Source organism: Aotus nancymaae, unplaced genomic scaffold (genome assembly GCF_030222135.1).
Source record: "Aotus nancymaae isolate 86718 unplaced genomic scaffold, 86718_ANA_hifiasm-v0.15.2.pri h1tg000014l, whole genome shotgun sequence".
In the NCBI taxonomy this organism is placed as follows: domain Eukaryota; kingdom Metazoa; phylum Chordata; class Mammalia; order Primates; family Aotidae; genus Aotus; species Aotus nancymaae.
This window is the reverse complement of record NW_026988425.1, coordinates 123,434,447-123,453,431: the sequence shown is the minus strand read 5'-3', so window position 1 is coordinate 123,453,431 and position 18,985 is coordinate 123,434,447. Positions and strand designations below refer to the sequence as shown.

Genomic DNA, 18,985 nt, shown 5'->3' with positions numbered 1-18,985 from the left:
CTATGATTTTTCTGAGAGAGAAAAATTTCAAACTGAGTCAATTCTTCCCCCTAGGATTCCTGTCTACAGATTACTTCTTCCATATACTCTGACCTCAACAATTACCCCTAACAGGAATTCGAACCCTCTCAATGCTTGTTTTGAAAGTGTGGTGACTTGTTTTAGACACTTTCACTACTGATAATGACAGTTCCCAGGACCAGGCAAAGCAGAGGACTCAGCAGTGTCACAGCGAGACTCTGGCCTGGGCGCTGAGTGGACTTGCCCCCGACTCAGCTGCCTCCCCTCACCAGCGGCGTGGCCCTAATGCTCACTGCATTTCCTCCCACCCCCAGTTCCTTCCTCAACACAGGGATGGGAGCTCCCTTGCAGGTCACTGGAGGCAGAGAACAATCCACACACATAAAGCAGCTGCGGTGATACTTTGCACATAACAGGGATTATTTTTAGAATGACTGTGAAGATGTTCAGAACACCCAACCCCAACATATGGAGATCTGGCGTACTGACTGTTTTCAGTTAAAGATCCTTGAAAAACAGCAGATGCAAGAAGGACATTCTAATCACCCCTTTCCTTCCTGAAAATAGGAGATCAGCATCCCTGTGTGAAAGATGCCTTCCCTTGCCAGGAGAACAGAAACATTCTTTGATGGGGAGGAAGAGCCAAGAGCCCTTGAGAAAACGATTCTCACTCCTTCATTCTCCCAACACGGTGTACCTGCCCCAGCTGCCTCTCTTTGCTCATCATGGTATAAAAGCATTGGGGTTTTGCCACTTCTCTGGGTCTTCATCTCTTCGTGAGGGCTCCTGAGTCACAGAAACCTTATACAAATGAGTGTGCTTTATTCCTATTAATCTGTCTTGTGTCAATTTAATTAACAGGCCCAGCTGAAAACCCTAGAAGAGTCGAGGTGAAATTTTGTCTCCCCTGTAACTGAATGTATTATTACACATAAAAATATGCTCAGAGAGAAGCCATTAATGTGAGTGTCGTGATAATGATAGCTATCAGTGTAACCCCTTTTAACATATTTTCAGTTCCCATGATCCCGAGGCGCACTCACATGTTGTGGTATTGTTATCACTGTCGCAGTACCTAGTTTCTCTGACAAAATCACCTCACCTGCTTTCCCACAGAGGTAGCAACATGCTCAAAGCACAGGCCCTAGACCAGGTCTCCCAGGGTCCAAGTCGAGTGTGTGTGGATGACCCTCCCTGAACCCTGGCTTTCCTGTCTGTAGGAGGCCAGACGCAGTGGCTCATGTCTGTAGTCCTGGCACTTTGGGAGGCCGAGGTGGGCGGATCACCTGAGGTCAGAAGTTCAAGACCAGATTGGCCAACGTGGCAAAACCCTGTCTCTACTAAAAAAAACAAAAATTAGCCGGGTTGTAGTGGTGGACAGCTGTAATCTCAGCTACTTGCGGGGATGAGGCAGGAGAATCCTTGAACCTGGGAGGCAGAGGTTGCAGTGAGCTGAGATCATGCCATTGTACTCCAGCCTGGGTGACAGAGTGAGGCTCTGTCTCAGAAAAAAAGAAAAGAAAGACAGAGAGAGAGGAAGGAAGGAAGGAAGGAGGGAAGGGAGGGAAGGGAGGGAAGGGAGGGGAGGGAGGGGAGGAGAGGGGAGGCTCAGTAGTAATTCTTATCCCCTAGGACGATTCTGAGATTTTGAAAAATTACATTTGTCACACCTATGCATGAAGCCCTCAGGAAATGTGCAAGCTGGACCTCAGGAAATGTGTACGCCGGAGCTCCATATGTTGGGGTTGGGTGTTCTGAGCATCTTCACAGTCATTCTAAAAATAATCCCTGTTATGTGCAAAGTATCACTGCAGCTGCTTTATGTGTGTGGATTGTTCTCTGCCTCCAGTGACCTGTAAGGGAGCTCCCATCCCTGTGCTGCTGAGGAAGGAATTGGGGGTGGGAGGAAATGCAGTGAGCATTAGGGCACATGACTGAGAATGTCAGAGGGAAAGTTGAGGCCTGGGAGGAGACCCCCACATGCCCTGAGGTCTGCTTCCATGTGACATGGACTGCAGATCCCTCCCCTGGCTCTTCATGAGATGAGCAGGACAAACAGCTTATGAGTGTCACCAGTGGCAATCAGGACAGGAAGAAAGGGGCATGATGTCCTGTCACGAACTAGAAGTAGGGGAGGCAGGACAGAAATAAGTGGAGAAAAGGCACTGAAAGTGCCACGTTCTCCCTGACCCTCACCTCCGTGGGCACAGGTTAGGAGACAGAACCTGAGAATTGGCACTCACAGCTTCAAGTCTGGGGTGACAGGGTCTGAGCTGGGTGCAGGTTTTAGGACAATGTTTTAAAATTCCTTTAAAACAGAAGCTCCTACGTAGCAACTCAGGAGCTCAACCAAGAAAGAAAGGGCCGGGACAGAGGGACGGGTGGCACTCTGGAGCAGAACTGCCCCTGGCTCATCCAAGGGGACATCTCCCAGGGACTCAGAGGAAGTCTCCACCCTCTCCTGAGCTAGACAGTCAAGGCCAAAGGCAACATCCATGTCTGAAACGGAGACTCTGACAGGGGAATATGAACTGGCCCTGGCGGAGCATGAAGGCTGTCGGGGTAGGGGACAATTGTCAGGGCCAAGCCCAGGAGCACAAGGACAGTGGGTATCTAAAGCATGAGCAGGACAGAGTGCTGGCAGGATGCATGCAAGCACATCCCCCTTATTCAGCAAACACAAGGTTGGCGGAAACAGAGCTTGAAAAAACAGGAAAGAAACATCGACCCAGATGCTGAAGCTCCCCACAAGAACCTCGTGGAACCTAACACACACACACAAACTCAACAAAGGAAGGACCTGAAGTGAGAAAAACAAGACTGTGATGAAAAGAAGGCTAGAGATAGAACCAAGGAAGCCAATTACAACGTGAGAATTAAAACCCCACCACTGCAAATCTAATAAATAATTTAGAAACAGCAAGGAACAGAGTAGACATGAGTGAAAATTCAAAGTAATGGCATGGGGGAAGGTATGAGATCTCCACAGTAATTTTGTGGAAGAAGAAAGAGATAAATTACAGTGAAGAGGATCTGTAAACAGATTGGGATTTTTTTTTTAAACTCTAGAAACAAATGTGCTTTGTGATGAGAGACCTATAATCTAAAATTTAGTATTGTCTCTTCAGTTTCATTTCGAGTCCCTGCTAATTTCAAACACATTTTTTTAAACATACACATTATTCTTTCATAGCTTGTGTCTTGTATCATTATATATTCGATAGATTTCTGAATTTATGACCATATAATATTAGTCTGATCATTTCTGGATGGTATACTTCTGGATAATTCATAGTTTTTGCTGCTGTTCTTTTCTGTATTGTTTAAATAATTTATGAAAAACATGCATTGCTTTTTATTTTTAAAAGTATAATCTTGGCTAGGCATGGTGGCTCATGCCTATAATTCCGGCACTTTGGGAGGGTGAGGTGGGTGGATCACCTGAGATCAGGAGCTCAAGACCAGCCTGGCCAACATGGCAAAACCCTGTCTCTACTAAAAATACAAAAATCAGCAGGGTGTGGTGGCGCACGCCTGTAATCCCAGCTACTCAGCAGGCTGAGGCGGGAGAATCGCTAGAACCCAGGAGGTGGAGATTGCAGTGAGCCGAGATCATGCCACTGCACTCCAGCCTGGGCGACAAAGTGAGACTCCATCTCAACAACAACAACAAAGTATTATCTTTAAAAGGAAGAAAACCCACTCCATAGTCTTTCAATAAGTAGATATTAAACATTATTTTAGGCACTGGTGTTATGAGCTAGACCAAGACTTTGCCCAGCTTCCAGATAAAGTAATGGAGGCTGTAGATTCAGGAAGAGAAAGGTTAATCCAAATACAGTTATTCCAGAAATGCAAAAGTGACCCAACATTAGCAAATATAATCCATCCTGTTACCAGAGCTAAGGAGGAAAATCATATGATCATCTCTACAGATGTACCAAAGGTATGCGAAAAAGTCAGCATTCATTCATATGAGAAACACTCAATAAAACAGAAACGGAGGGATAGGATGAAGTCATGCCTCACGAGATAGAAAATATATACTTACGCAACATACACCTCACCTCAAAAGCCAGCATCTTAATTAACAAAAGAAAACTAACTTTTCTTGCTATAGTCTGGAACAAGACAACCACTCACTCTTCAACACTGAGTTTGAAGTACTAGCCCACGTACATAGACAACGATAAATCAACCAGAGAAATAATGTTCATGAAAGAAGTTAAAATTCTCTTTATTTGCAGCGCATATATTTATGTACTCCCATGTGGAAAAACAAAAGAATCCCTACAAAACAAGCACCAAAAACAGAAAGGAAATCTAGTAAGAAAGCTAGTTGTGCACTAAATACGGGCACACCTTGTTTTATTGTGTTTCACTTTGTCATGCTTCACAGATGCTGAGTTTTTTTTTACAAACTGAAGGTTTGTGGCAGCCCTACATTGAGTAAGTCTATGGGCAACATTCTCCCAACATCACGTGCTTACTTTGTCTGTGTCATATTTTCATAATTCTCAGCACATTTCAAATGCTTTCATTATTATTTTATCTGTTACGGTGGCCTGTGATCAGTGACCTTTGATGATACTATTATAATAGTTTTGGGGCTCCGTGAACTGTGCCCATATAAGGCAGTGAACTTAATTGAGAAATGCATGTGTTACGATTGCTCCGTAGACTGGTCATTCCCCTGCCTCTCTGTTCCCTGAGACACAACAATCTTGAAATTTAGGCCAATTAATTACCCTACAATGACCTCTAAGTGTTCAAGTGAAAGGAAAGGTCATGTTTCTCATTTTAAATCAAAAACTAGAAGTGATTAAGCTTAGTGAGGAAGGCATGTCAAAAGCCAAGACAGGCTGAAAGCTAGGCCTCTTGAACCAAGAGTTGTGTACATTAGCAACTTGCGAATGCAAAGGAAAAGTTCTTGAAGGAAATTAAAAGTGCTACTCCAGTGAGCACATGAGCGATCAAGGAAACAGCCTTACTGCTGCTACGGAGCAAGTATGAGTGGTCTGATAGAAGATCAAACCAGACACAACATTCCCTTAAGCCAAAATCTGATCCACAGCAAGGTCTTAACTCTCTTCACTTCAATTCAGAGAGGTGAGGAAGCTGCAGACAAGAAGTCTGAAGCTAACAGAGGTTGGTTCCTGAAGTTTAAGAAGCTGAGGCAGCAAGTCGCCCAGAAGATCCAGTTAAGATAACTGATGAAGGTGGATACACTAAACAACAGATTTTCAATGTAGACAAAACAGCCTTATATTGGAAGAAGACACCATCTAGGACTTTCAGAGCTAGAGAGGGGAAGATGATGCTTGGCTTCAAAGCTTCAAGAGACAGAATGACTCTCTTACTAGGAGCTAATGCAGCGGGTGACTTAAAGTTGAAGCCAATACTCATCAACCATTCTGAAAATCCAAGGCCCCTAAGAATTATGCTAAATCTATTCCACCTGTGCACTAGAAATGGAACGACGAAGCCTGGATGGCAACCTATCTGTTTAAAGCATGGTTTACTTAATATTTCAAGCCCGCTTAGAAAAAATTCGCCTTTCAAAATATTACTGTTTATTGACAATACACCTCAGAGCTCTGATGGAGATGTACAAGAAGGTTAATGTCATTTTTATGCCTGCCAATACATCTACTCTGCAGCCCATGGGTCAAGGAGTAATTCACTTTCAAGTCTTATTATTTAAGAAATGCATTCATAAGACTAGAGATGCCATAGGTAGTGATCCTATAATAAATGTGGGTGAAGTAAAGTGACAACCTTCTGGAAAGGATTAGCCATTCTAGATGTCATTAAGAACATTCGTGATTCATAGGAGGAGGTCAAAATAGCTACATTAACAGGAGTTTGGAAGAAGATGATTCCAATCCTCACAGATGACCTTGCGGTTTTCAAATTTTGAGTGGAGGAAGTAACTGCAGATGTGGTAGGAATAGCAGGAGAATTATAAGTGAAGCCTAAAGATGTGGCTGAATTGTTGCAATCTCATGAGAAAACGTTAAGGGATGAGCAGTTGCTTCTTACAGATGAGCAAAGAGAGTTGTTTCTTGAGCTGGAATCTACTCTTGGTGATGATGCTGCAGGCATTATTCAAATGACGACAAAGGGTTTAGAATATGATATAAGCTTGCTTGATAAAGCAGTAGAAGGGTTAGAGAGAACTGACTCAAATTTTGAAAAAAGTTCTACTGTGGATGAAATGCTGTCAAATAGCATTGCATGCTACAGAGAAATCTTTTGTAAAAGGAAGAGCCAATCAATGCAGCAAACTTCAACACTGCCTTATTTTTAGAAATTGCCACAGCCACCCCAACCTTCAGCAACCACCACCAGTCAGTCAGCAGGCATCAGCATCTAGGCAAGACCCTCCACCAGCAAACAGATGACAACTTGCTGAAGACTCAGATGACCGTTAGCGTATTTTAGCAATAAAGTATTTTTAATCAAAGTATAGATATATATATAATTTTTTAGACATACTGCTGCTGCATACTTAATAGGCAACAGTATATTGTAATCATAGTTTTATATGCACTAGGAAACTAAAAAATTGGTAACTTGCTTTGTTGTGATATTTGCTTTATTGCACTGGTCTGGAACCAAGCCTGCAACTCTCTGTGGTATGTCTGTATACAAAAATCAATAATGTTTATCCAATAACATAGATAACCAGTTAGAAAATGTAACAGAAGACCAGGTGCAGTGGCTCATGTCTGTAATTCCAGCACTTTGGAAGGCTGAGGCGGGTGGATCATTTGAGCTCAGGAATTTGAGACCATTCTGGGCAACATGGTGAAACCGCATCCCTACCAAAAGCACAAAAATTAGCCAGGTGTGGTGGCGCACACCTGTAGTCCCAGCTACCTGGGAGGCTGAGGCAGCAGAATCGTTTGAGCCTGGCAGGTGAAGGTTGCAGTGAGCTGAGATTGCACATCTGAACTCCAGCCTGGGTGACAGACCAACATCTTGTCTCAAAAAAAAAAAAAAAAAAGAAGCAATAGAAGAAAAGACCACATTTGTCATAGCAAAATACATATCTAAAGACTAAAACCAGGTGTGAACTTGACAAAAAATGTCTAAAGCCTATATAAAGAAAATGGTGACATGCTTGATAAGGTAAAGAGTACTTTGAATAAACTGAAAGAAATATATTCTCGGATAAGAAGATAGAATATCAAAGAGATGTTAATTCTCCTAATCTATATTGACTTAAAATTAATTAAAAGTTAATTATCCTAAGCCATATTGACTTAAAAAAGAACTGCCATTGTCTCCTAGAAGCCAGACAAACTGATTATACAGTTCATTTGGAAGAACAACCAAACAAGAATCCCAAAAGAAACTCCAAAAAACATCCATAAGGAAGGCTGGCCCTTCCAGATATTAAAATGTATTTAAAGCCCCACTATTAAAATGGTATAGTATTGGCCCATGAATTGACAGACCAATAAAATAAAATTGAAATACCCAGAAACAAACACATTTGTCTATGGTAATTTAGTATATGACAAAGGGGTCATTTAAAATAATTAAGGGAAACACAAATTTTTAATAAGTAGTACTGATAAAACCAAGTGGCCATATGGAAAAAGGAAAATACACATCTGTTTCTCACCAGTTATATCAGAACTAATTCCAAATAGATTAGAAACTTAAATGGAGACAGAGAGACCCCACTTAAGTATTAAAATAAAACATGGTGTATATGTGCCACATTTTTCCTGTCCAGTCTATCATCGATGGGCATTTGGGTTGGTTCCAGGTCTTTGCTATTGTAAACTGTGCTGCAATGAACATTCGTGTGCATGTGTCCTTATAGTAGAATGATTTATAATCCTTTGGATATATGCCCAGTAATGGGATTGCTGGGTCAAATGGAATTTCTATTTCTAGGTCCTTGAGGAATCGCCACACTGTTTTCCACAGTGGTTGAACTAATTTACACTCCCACCAACAGTGTAAAAGTGTTCCTATTTCTCCACATCCTCTCCAGCATAATGAGGAGTTCGCGTCCTTTGTAGGGACATGGATGAACCTGGAAACCATCATTCTCAGCAAACTGACACAAGAACACAAAACCAAACACCACATGTTCTCACTCATAGGAGGGTGTTGAACAAGGAGAACACATGGACACAGGGAGGGGAGCACTATACACGGGGGTCTGTTGCGGGAGAGTGGGGGGGACAGCGGGGGGGGGGAGTTGGGGAGGGATAGCAAGGGGAGAAATGCCAGATATGGGTGAGGGGGAGGGAGGCAGCAAATCACACTGCCATGAATGCACCTATGCAACAACTTTGCATGTTTTTCACATGTACCCCAAAACCTAAAATGCAATTTAAAAAAATAAATAAATAAACAAATAAATAAATAAATAAAACATGGAATTCCTAACATGGAACTTGAGAAGTATTTCCTACAACTCACACTCCAGAGTAATAAGGGAAAGACTGATAAATGTAACTACGAAAATACATATAAATACTACCAGAAGCAAATAAAAAAGACAAATGGTAAACCGCACTATGCAGTAAACAGGGATAAGAAATGTCTATATATACTGCTACAGACTGACCCCAGGCGATAGCACTAAGTTATAAAACCAAAGGCTGGGCCGGGGTGCTCACACTGTAATCCTAGCACTTTGGAAGGCTGATGTGGGCGGATCACAAGGTCAAGAGATTGACACCATCCTGGTCAACATGGTGAAACCCTCTCTCCACTAAAAATACAAAAATTAGCTGGGCGTGGTGGCACATGCCTATAGTCCCAGCCACTCAGGAAGCTGAGGCAGGAGAATCCCTTGAGCCTGGGAGGCAGAGGTTGCAGTGAGCTGAGATCACGCCACTACCAGCCTGGAGACAGAGCAAGACTCTGTCTTAACTAAACAAACAAATAAATAAATAAATACATAAATAAATTAAAACCAAAGGCTGGAACAGTGTGCAGGGTAGGCACACATGCATGCAGCATGTATACAGCGTGAGTACTTGCTTATAATTTACAAACAAAAGGACAAAGCAAAAATCTAACAGAGTAGTTACTACATGAGTGGGGAGTGAGGAGGCAAGGAACGGAAACAGGAGAGGGAAGACAGAGATGACAACCAGAATTTTCAGAAGGAAACACTTTATCGTGTAGATTTGACTTTGTAACAGTAAATGTCTTATATAACCATGAAACAAAATTAAATAAAAAATTAATTCGAATCTCTAAAATCAAAAGCAAAATGAAATAACTGAACCAGTACAATGGTCAGGTGGCTTAACCACAGAGCGTGGCTTAAACTGACTGTAACATATCACCATTTAATTGTATATCTCAGTGGTATATTTCCTGAAGGACAATCAAGAGACATGGGAGCTCTGGCAGCTCCTGCTCTTTGGGGTCAGCAAGGGAAAATAAAGAGAGACAGAGAGACTGAAGAGACATAACAACCCAACGCAAAAGGAGAGAAACAGACACAGAGAAATGGGAACAGGAGATATTTGACGATAAAGCAAATTACTGATATCTATTAGTTGTGATCACGGCATTGTGACCATATTATTTTAGAAATAAAAAATAAGGGTCACCTTCTCTTTTAGAGGTACACACACACGTATGTATTTTGAAATGAAACACCATGATGTCTCAGGCATGCTTTCTTCCTCCAAGGGAGAAGTGGTGGGGTACTGATGACGCGAGAATGTCTGGGAGTGGCTGGCAGCTATAGCTGAGTGATGGATGCATAGGGTTCAATATGTGATTCTCTTTACTTGTGTATATATTTGAGATACTCACAATTAAATGTCAAAAAAAAATATGGGTGAAGAGCATAACTCTGCTACTTAGTCACAAAGCCAGTTTGTAAAAATTTCCTACGTTTTGGTCACCTCAATTCCTTCTTTTAAAAAAGAAAACACATAAACCTAAGTTATAAGACAAAAAGAGGTCACTTAAAATCATTGGGGCAAACAAATATAAATTTGTTTCATTACATATTACAAAGCCTTTCATATAGCAGAACTAAACAAAGACCAGTTATTATTTTTTTTGGTACAAATTTAACTATGGCAATTACTAAAAATGTTTTACTAAACATAAGATCAAAGTAAGATTTCAAATGATGCTTTAAAGAGGAAATAAAGAATTAAACCTTTTGGTTTTATAATTTCACAAAATAGCAATGCTAGAATAGAACTAAATTTATACCCAAATGTATTCCTCAATTATTGCCCAATTCAAATACCAGAAACAATGACGTTATTCTGAGTAACACCCATGGACCTACATGTAGCTATTACTATAAATAACATTTAATTTGTGGCACCATAGTTGCTAAGCCTGCTGGACCTAAAACTTTGCTGCCACACTCTGCCTACTGTGTCATAAAAAACACACAGTAACCAGATTAGGTTAATTAGAAAGCCACAGGCGAAACACTGTTCCCTTTCAAACGCCCTGGTAAATAGAATAATTTTAAAATGAACAAATACTTGAATCAAAATAGTCAGGAACAGACCTCAAAGCATTAAGGAACTAGATCTTTATACTCTCGGGAGTCGCATTCAAAGACTCAATCGAATTCAAGTTCATCACTTATGCAAAACGGAACAAGAATCTCCCATTAAAATTATCATAACTGCTGGTTTATTAAAATGCTTGAGTGCATTAGACATAGCATAGAAAAATTCAATATTATATCACTCCAATAATGTTTCTATATTAATCCAGAAAACATGGGGAATGGCCCTAAAAAAAAAGGAGCTGCTACAGGCTCATGCAGAATTCACCTTATGGCTATTGAGGCCAACCCGCCTCCAAGAGGCAGAAAGTGTCACGGCAACAAGGTCCAGAACCTACACGCGACCAGGTGGGATGAAGAGAAGAATTCTCAGCAGTGACCCACAGAAGGAGGCAGGAGGCTGTGGTCAGACGGACAGACTAGTGCCCACTTTGGCTTCCTGAAACCATCATTCTCAGCAAACTGACACAAGAACAGAAAACCAAACACTGCATGTTCTCACTCATAAGTGGGTGTGAACAATGAGAACACATGGACACAGGGAGGGGAACATCACACATTGGGACCTGTTGGGGGATGAGGAAGCTAGGGGAGGGAGAGCAGGGGGTGGGGGGATTGGGGAGGGATAGCATTAGGAGAAATACGTATTGTAAATGATGGGGTGATGGATTCAGCAAACCACTATGGCATGTGTATACCTATGTAAGAATCCTGCATGATCTGCACATGCGCCCCAGAACTTAAAGTATAGTAATTAAAAAAAAAGAAATGAAAAAAAAAAAAAAAAGATGAGATGAGGGCATGGCTTTGGCACAGTGGCAGCATCAATGATTTTGAAACCTCATGACCTCGCGTCTGAATGTCCAACCAAATTTGGCTCTCCCAGGCAACAAAGCACTCCCGATTAGAACTGTAAATTTTTCTTGTTTCCAGAGAGAGCTCTTCATATGTTGATGGAAAATTCCCAGCAACAAACTTGAAGGAGTAATTGCATGCAGGCCATGTTTTATTTCACTTCATTGCATTGCACTGCTCAGATACTGCGTTGTTTACAAATTGAAGGTCTGTGGCAAGCCTGCAAGGAGCAAGTCTATGAGCACCATTTTCCTCACAGCATGTGCGCACTTCATGTCTTACTGTCAGTATATTTCATATACTGACAATGGAGTATTTGGTATATGAAATATACCGACAGAAAGATGTGAAGTGTACATGCCTTAATTTAAAAATACTTCATTGTCAGCAATGAAGTATTTTTAAATTATGTACCCTTTTTTAAGACACGATGCTACTGCACACCTACTAGACTACAGCATAGTGTAATCATAACTTTGATATGCACTGGGAGACCAAAGGAGGTGTGTGACTTGCTTTACTGTGATGCCTGTTTTATTGTAATGGTCTGCAACAGAACCATGAGTTCTCCAAGGTAGGCCTATTCATTTTCTTATTGGTTGGCTTAATGCAAAAGACAAACCCAAACTGGCAAAGATTAGACAAAACCAGTTTCTGCAAACCGAATGTTCCCCTTCTCCAGAACATCTACCATCACATAGCTGTTTCCTCTACAAAACTGTTACCAAAGAGAAGCCAATTTGTTTACAGTCATGTGTAAAAGTAAAAGCAATGATTAACTGTATACCACCTACAATACCTACTCTATTCAAAACAAAGCTATGAAAAGTAAGAACATCTCATTTTGACGTCTGCACTGGACACTCAAACCGAGGCAAAGCCCTGAGAGTAAACACCAAGGAGACCCTTACAACCGCCATGGGTACTGAAGGTGCAGGAAACAGTTAATGGCAGGCCTCTTGTCATTTCATTTCAGATGAATGGAAATCTGAAGGCTTCGATGTTCTATAAACTGTTGGGTTTTCACATTAGACTAGTGGAGAGAAAGAGAAAGTGCGAGCCAGACCCCTGCTTTAAAGCACTGAGCCTTTTTGTTTGTTTGTTTTTTTAGACTGAGTCTTGCCCTGTCACCCAGGCTGGAGTGCAGTGAAACAGTCTGGGCTCACTGCAACCTCTGCCTCCTGAGCTCAAGTGATTCTCCTGCCTCAGCCTCCTGAGTAGCTGGGATTACAGGTGTGTGCCGCCATGCCCGGCTAATTTTTGTATTTTTAAAGAGACAGCATTTCATCATGTTGGTCAGGCTGGTCTCAAACTCCTGACCTCATGACTCACCTGCCTTGGCCTCCCAAAGTGCTGGGATTATAGGCATGCACCACCGCGCCCAGCCAGCATTGAGCATTCTTTTGGAACAAGAAGCTCAGACAACCCCAGTTTCCTCTGCAGTTGTGCAAGTCAATGCAGGCTGAGTGGATGGAGGTCCTGGGTTGCTCAAGTGCTGTCTGATTCCCTACTGAAACTCACTGCTGCCATCTATCCAACAGCGGAGCATCTGTGCCCCTGGACTAGGGAAGACAAGATGCCCAGATTTCTGTCACACAAGCCACTGGTGAGAAATTCATCTGGAATAGCAAATTTATCTTTAAAAAGCCAAACAGGGACATCCAGTTTCAGTTCCAACATGTAAAATGCTTGGAGTTGTCACTCCCATCCTGATGACAAGCAAAAAGCTGAGCAAACAGAAGCTCAGCAACCTTTCTTGGACCCCTCAGAGAATGGAGGTTGCAGAACAAACTGCTACCAGGCAATCTGAAGAGATGAGAATGTAAAGCCCCGGCTGAGCTCTGGTTACCTGGAGATGACGCTGGGCCATCCCCCAGTAGGAGCCTCCAAACGTTAATTCTGACAAATCGCTGGAGGCTGAGGGTGGACCAGCCTGAGAGTGAGACTGCTGGGGCTGCAATTTTAGGGGGACCCCCACCACACACTTATATGTGTTTTGCCTCTGAGAACACCAGGTTCTCAGGGTTAAGAGGCCTGATGGCTGTAGCAGGGGAGCGAAAGGCTAGTCATGGTGACAAATGACCAGAACCTTCTCCGCAACAAAGGCCTGCTCTCAGGCATAAAAAGACTTCACCAACACGGTGCCCCATTTGGGGGAAGACATTTTCCTGATCCTATGCCCTTCCAGCCTTCCTGTCTCACCTAAGGCAGGAATAAATAGCTAAGAAACGCTTGTTAAGGTGGTAGCCCAGAGATACAAGCCCATTAAAAGACTGAAATTCCATCATCAGAGTAAAGCACATCACACACACTCCTTCCCACCACAGCAACAGGGCTGCAGTATAACCACCATGAATTACAGTCGGTGGAGCTGCTAGACACAAGAAAGCATGCTTAGGGAAGTCCAGAGACAAAAAAATAGGACAAAAACAGGAGAAATAGGTGAATTTGACCCCTCTGGCACCTATAGCCACAGCAAATATTAAGAGCCTGATGCCAGCCATATCAATATAAAACCTTACAGGTTGAGGCCTATTTCCTTTAATTCTTATTACGTGATACAATGCATTCGGTTTTCAGCAAAAAAATTACAAGGCATGACAAAAGGCAAGGAAAAAAATCTGAGGAGACAGAGAAAGCAACAGAACCAGACTGAGATACAGCAGAGAATTTGGAATGACTAAAAGGGGCATGTAAAACCACTGTGATCAATATGCTAAGGGCTGCCATGGAAAAAGTGGACAAACATGCAAGAACAGATGGGAGGTGTAAGCAGGGATGGAATATCTGAGAAGAAAATCAAAAGAAATGCTAGAAATCAAAAACACTGTAACAGAAATGAAAATTGCCTTTGATGGGCTCATAAGTAGACCAGACACAGCTGAGGAAAAAAACAGTGAGCTTAAAGATAGGTCAACACAAATGTCCCAAACTAAAGTGCAAGAAAAAATGAGAAAAAAAAAACAACACCATAAAACACTCAACAACTGTAGCATAATTTCAGCAAGTGTAATATATGTATAACAGGAATACTAAAAGACAAAAAGAGAATGAAATGGATGACATATCTGAAGTAATAGCAGTAAACATAAACTTTGCAAATTTGATAAATTAAATTTATTTTATTTAATAAAGTAAACTGATAGCTTTCCAAACAGACCCCAAACCATAAATCAAAGAATCTCAGAGAACCCAAACAGGATAACTACCAAACTCTACACTGAGGCATCTCACTCAAACTGCAGAAAGTCAAAGTCCAAGAGAAGATCTCGAAAGAAACCAGAGAAAAAAATAACACCTTACCATTGATGAACAAGTATAAGAATTACAGTAGATTTATCATCAAAAAGCAAACATGAACAGAGTGGAGGATTTAAAGTGATGAAAGAAGAAATTCCACCAACCTAGACATCTGTATCCAGCAAAATTATCCCACAAAAGAGAAAGAGATAAAAAAAATTTTTTCAAAAGAGAAAGGAAAATGGAGGAAATGCATCACCAGCAATGTGACCTGCAAAAAAATGTTAAAAGAAGTTCTTTGCAACGAGAACATATGGACACAGGGAGGGGAACAACACACACTGGGGCCTGTTGCTGGGGAGAGTGAGGGTGGGGGAAGGAGAGCATTAGAAAGCATAGCTAATGCATGCTGGGCTTAGTCCCTAGGTGCAGCAAACCACCATGGCACATGTTTACCTATGTAACAAACCTGCACATCCCGCATGTGTACCCCAGAACTAAAAATTAAAATTTTTAAAAAAGTAGTTCCTTGAGCTTCAGCGGGAGCCCGCGCCCAGTGTCTGTGTCAGCTCGTCCTCTGCTTTGTCCTGCGGCGGCTCACTGCCCTCCTACCATCCACCATGGCCCTGCTGCACTCCCGCCGCGTCCTGTCCGGCATCGCCGCCGCTTTCCACCCGGGCCTCGCCGCCGCGGCCTCTGCCAGAGCCAGCTCCTGGTGGACCCATGTGGAAATGGGACCTCCAGATCCCATCCTGGGAGTCACTGAAGCCTTTAAGAGGGACACCAACAGCAAAAAGATGAATCTGGGAGTTGGTGCCTACCGGGATGATAACGGAAAGCCTTACGTGCTGCCTAGTGTCCGCAAGGCAGAGGCCCAAATTGCCGCAAAAAGTTTGGACAAGGAGTACCTGCCCATCGGGGGACTGGCGGAATTTTGCAAGGCATCTGCACAACTAGCCCTGGGTGAGAACAGCGAAGTCTTGAAAAGTGGCCGGTTTGTCACTGTGCAGACCATTTCTGGAACTGGGGCTTTAAGGATTGGAGCCAGTTTTCTGCAAAGATTTTTTAAGTTCAGCCGAGATGTCTTTCTGCCCAAACCAAGCTGGGGAAATCACACACCCATCTTCAGGGACGCTGGCATGCAGCTACAAGGTTATCGGTATTACGACCCCAAGACTTGCGGTTTTGACTTCACAGGCGCTGTGGAGGACATTTCAAAAATACCAGAGCAAAGTGTTCTTCTTCTGCATGCCTGTGCCCACAATCCCACGGGAGTGGACCCGCGTCCAGAACAGTGGAAGGAAATAGCAACAGTGGTGAAGAAAAGGAATCTCTTTGCGTTCTTTGACATGGCCTACCAAGGCTTTGCCAGTGGTGACGGTGATAAGGATGCCTGGGCTGTGCGCCACTTCATTGAACAGGGCATTAATGTTTGTCTCTGTCAATCATATGCCAAGAACATGGGCTTATACGGTGAGCGTGTAGGAGCCTTCACTATGATCTGCAAAGATGCGGATGAAGCCAAAAGGGTAGAGTCACAGTTGAAGATCTTGATCCGTCCCATGTATTCCAACCCTCCCCTCAATGGGGCCCGGATTGCTGCTACCATTCTGAACACCCCAGATTTGCGAAAACAATGGTTGCAAGAAGTGAAAGGCATGGCGGACCGCATCATTAGCATGCGGACTCAGCTGGTCTCCAACCTCAAGAAAGAGGGTTCCACCCACAACTGGCAACACATCACCGACCAAATTGGCATGTTTTGTTTCACAGGGCTAAAGCCTGAACAGGTGGAGCGGCTGACCAAGGAGTTCTCCATCTACATGACAAAGGACGGCCGCATCTCTGTGGCAGGGGTCACCTCCAGCAACGTGGGCTACCTTGCCCATGCCATTCACCAGGTCACCAAGTAATGTCCCTGGTGTGAGGAAACAAAGACAACCTTTCTGTCTTCAGCCTCTGCTATTGGGAGCTTCACACAGAGAATGAGAAAGGGTGGATGGTGGTGAGTGGATGATTTCCTTCAACCACAGCGTATAACACACAGCGATTGAGTGTTTCTCAGAAAAGAGCATGTAGTGACACGGGGCAGAGGCACTGGCATCTGGAACATTGTGGCTCAAAACCAAACTCTCTCCCGTCCTTTTATCTCCAACTTTTCTCAAAGAGTTTACATGTGCAAGAAAGTCATCGCACCAAAAAACCTGTCAATTATGCTATTGCAATATTTCAGAAGCTTTAACTGAAGTGTCAGGTTCCTCATGAGAAATAGTGCACATTAGAGGCTTTGAGAGAAGACCTAGTTCTGTCATGAACAGTCGGCCTCATGTCTGTCCTCCCATCATGGAGCAACCTCATCAACAGACCGCATTGCAGAAATTATGTTTTATATAAACCAGTGAGTCTGCTGCCACTACAGCAAGGAAAACAATGCGGTTTCCTATCTTATTTAAGAAAAAGAAGGCTCTCTTCTCCCTTGTCATTGCTGTTCTTTAACTTACACACAAAGATTTTTAAGTAATGCAGATTTTAATCCCATTCTACTGCTTGACTGACCATCGACCCCATCCTATTGGGATTTATTTAAGAATAAAGAACATAATTTTCTGCTGACATCATACCCTCACCTTTCTCAGCAAAGAATAGTGGAGAGTAGGTAACTGTCCTTGATCTCGGCATCCTCTTGAATGATTGTGTAATTTTCTCCAGTTGGGATGTTGTCTCTGCCCAGTTGGACCTCCTCCCTTTGTTGAATGTGGTTGTGCAGGTCACTCCTCTCACGTCGTGAGTCCAGCAGCGCAGGGTGGTACCAGGAAAGAGGACATTCTAGGCTTTGTGTGCTGACAGCTGGGTTCAGGCTTCACCCACTGGAAAGAACTACCATCTGCTCTAATCGTGTAGACTTATTGCGGCCTGGTTTCTCTGTTACAATAAAATTACTGTAGACCCAAAAAAAAAAAAAAAAAAAAAAAAAAAAAAAAAAAAAAAAAAAAGTAGTTCCTTGAAGAAAGGAAAATGAAATAGGTCAGAAACTCAGATCTATGTGAGGAAAGAAAAGAGCTTTGAAGAAGGAATTAATGAAGGTAAAATATTTTTATTTTTCTTATTCTTTTAAAAAATTTGAATATAAACATTTTGTTTTTTAATTGACAAACATATATATGTACGATGTACATCATGTTATTTTGAAATACATATACATTGTTGAGTGTTAAACTGAGCTAATTAACACATGCACTGCCTCTCATACTTATTGTTTGGGTTAAGAACACTTAAAATATATTCTATTAGCAATTTTCAAGAATACACGACATTGTTACTAACTACAGACACCACATGGTACAATAGATCTCTTGAACTTATCCCTCTTATCTAACAGAAATTTTTTATTCCTTGACCAACATTTCCTCAAATCCTCATATATTTTCTTATTCTTAATTGATCTAAAAAATAACTGTTTGCGTAAAGTAATATGAAAGAAAAATAAATCCTGGGATCCTAATTCACTATGCCAAAGGGAAAAATTAAGCTGGAAGCTGGGTCACGCAAGAAGCTGCCTTTTCTTTTGTTGCCCAGCAGACAGCTGAAGCTAAAAGGCTAGACAGAGGCCAGCTGTCTCCAAGGTGCTGCTCTGTGTTTTCTTTATCTTGTATAAAGTGCTGACTTGCTGAGCACTAGATGAATATATAATTGACTATTCCTATATCCCCTCCTTTTCACATGCAACATGTGGATTCAGTGATGTGACCACACCCTCCCTCCTTCCATTTCTGCCCGCTTTTCCCCTTTAAATACGAAAGCTCTCAAAATCCTTTTAGGAAAATGTACAGATCACAGACTGTTCCTGTGGTTTTCTGTTCCTTTTTCCCAGGTGCATCCTTATCCTCGGTTAAATAAACCTCTAAATTGCTTGAGACCTGTTTCAGATACTTTTTGGTTTACAGTAATAACAGTCAACATCTTTTGGGTGATGATAGCATATAGATAAATACAATGAATGGTAGCGATGTCATAAGAAATGAAATAAGGAAACTAGGAATATTCTTTTATAACGTCTCTGTGATATTGTGAAGTATTTGGTCTTGACCTCTTTTCATGGCAAACAATTCCTAAACTCCTTGAATTCCCTAAAGTGCTGTCTTTTTGCTAATGATGCTAATGTTAATTGACAGCTTCAGGATGGGGCTGCTCACCAGAAAGACAGAGACAAGATTAGAGGGTTGGGACTTTCAGCCCCATATCCCAACCCCAGGGAGGGGAGAAGAGCTATAGGCTAAGTTGATCACCAATAGCCAATGGTTTAATCAATCATGCCTGCATAATGAAACCTCAATAAAAAACCAA

At 42.2% G+C, this 18,985-nt stretch overlaps 2 protein-coding genes across 4 annotated transcripts in view; one reads left to right on the top strand and one right to left on the bottom strand.

Annotated features, from left to right (window-relative positions):
• The window catches only part of ENTREP2 (endosomal transmembrane epsin interactor 2), a 399,634-nt gene that overhangs the window by 147,867 nt on the left and 232,782 nt on the right, over positions 1-18,985 (bottom strand). The window lies entirely within an intron of this gene.
• On the top strand, positions 15,202-17,254 carry LOC135274908 (aspartate aminotransferase, mitochondrial). Its single transcript, XM_064376320.1, has one exon. It carries the CDS (start codon positions 15,262-15,264, stop codon positions 16,552-16,554), a length of 1,293 nt encoding a protein of 430 aa, XP_064232390.1. The 5' UTR covers positions 15,202-15,261; the 3' UTR covers positions 16,555-17,254.

What these genes read in the sequence shown, in the direction of transcription:
- LOC135274908 (XM_064376320.1), top strand. Translation starts at nt 15,262, where the DNA reads ATGGCCCTGCTGCACTCCCGCCGCGTCCTGTCCGGCATCGCCGCCGCT.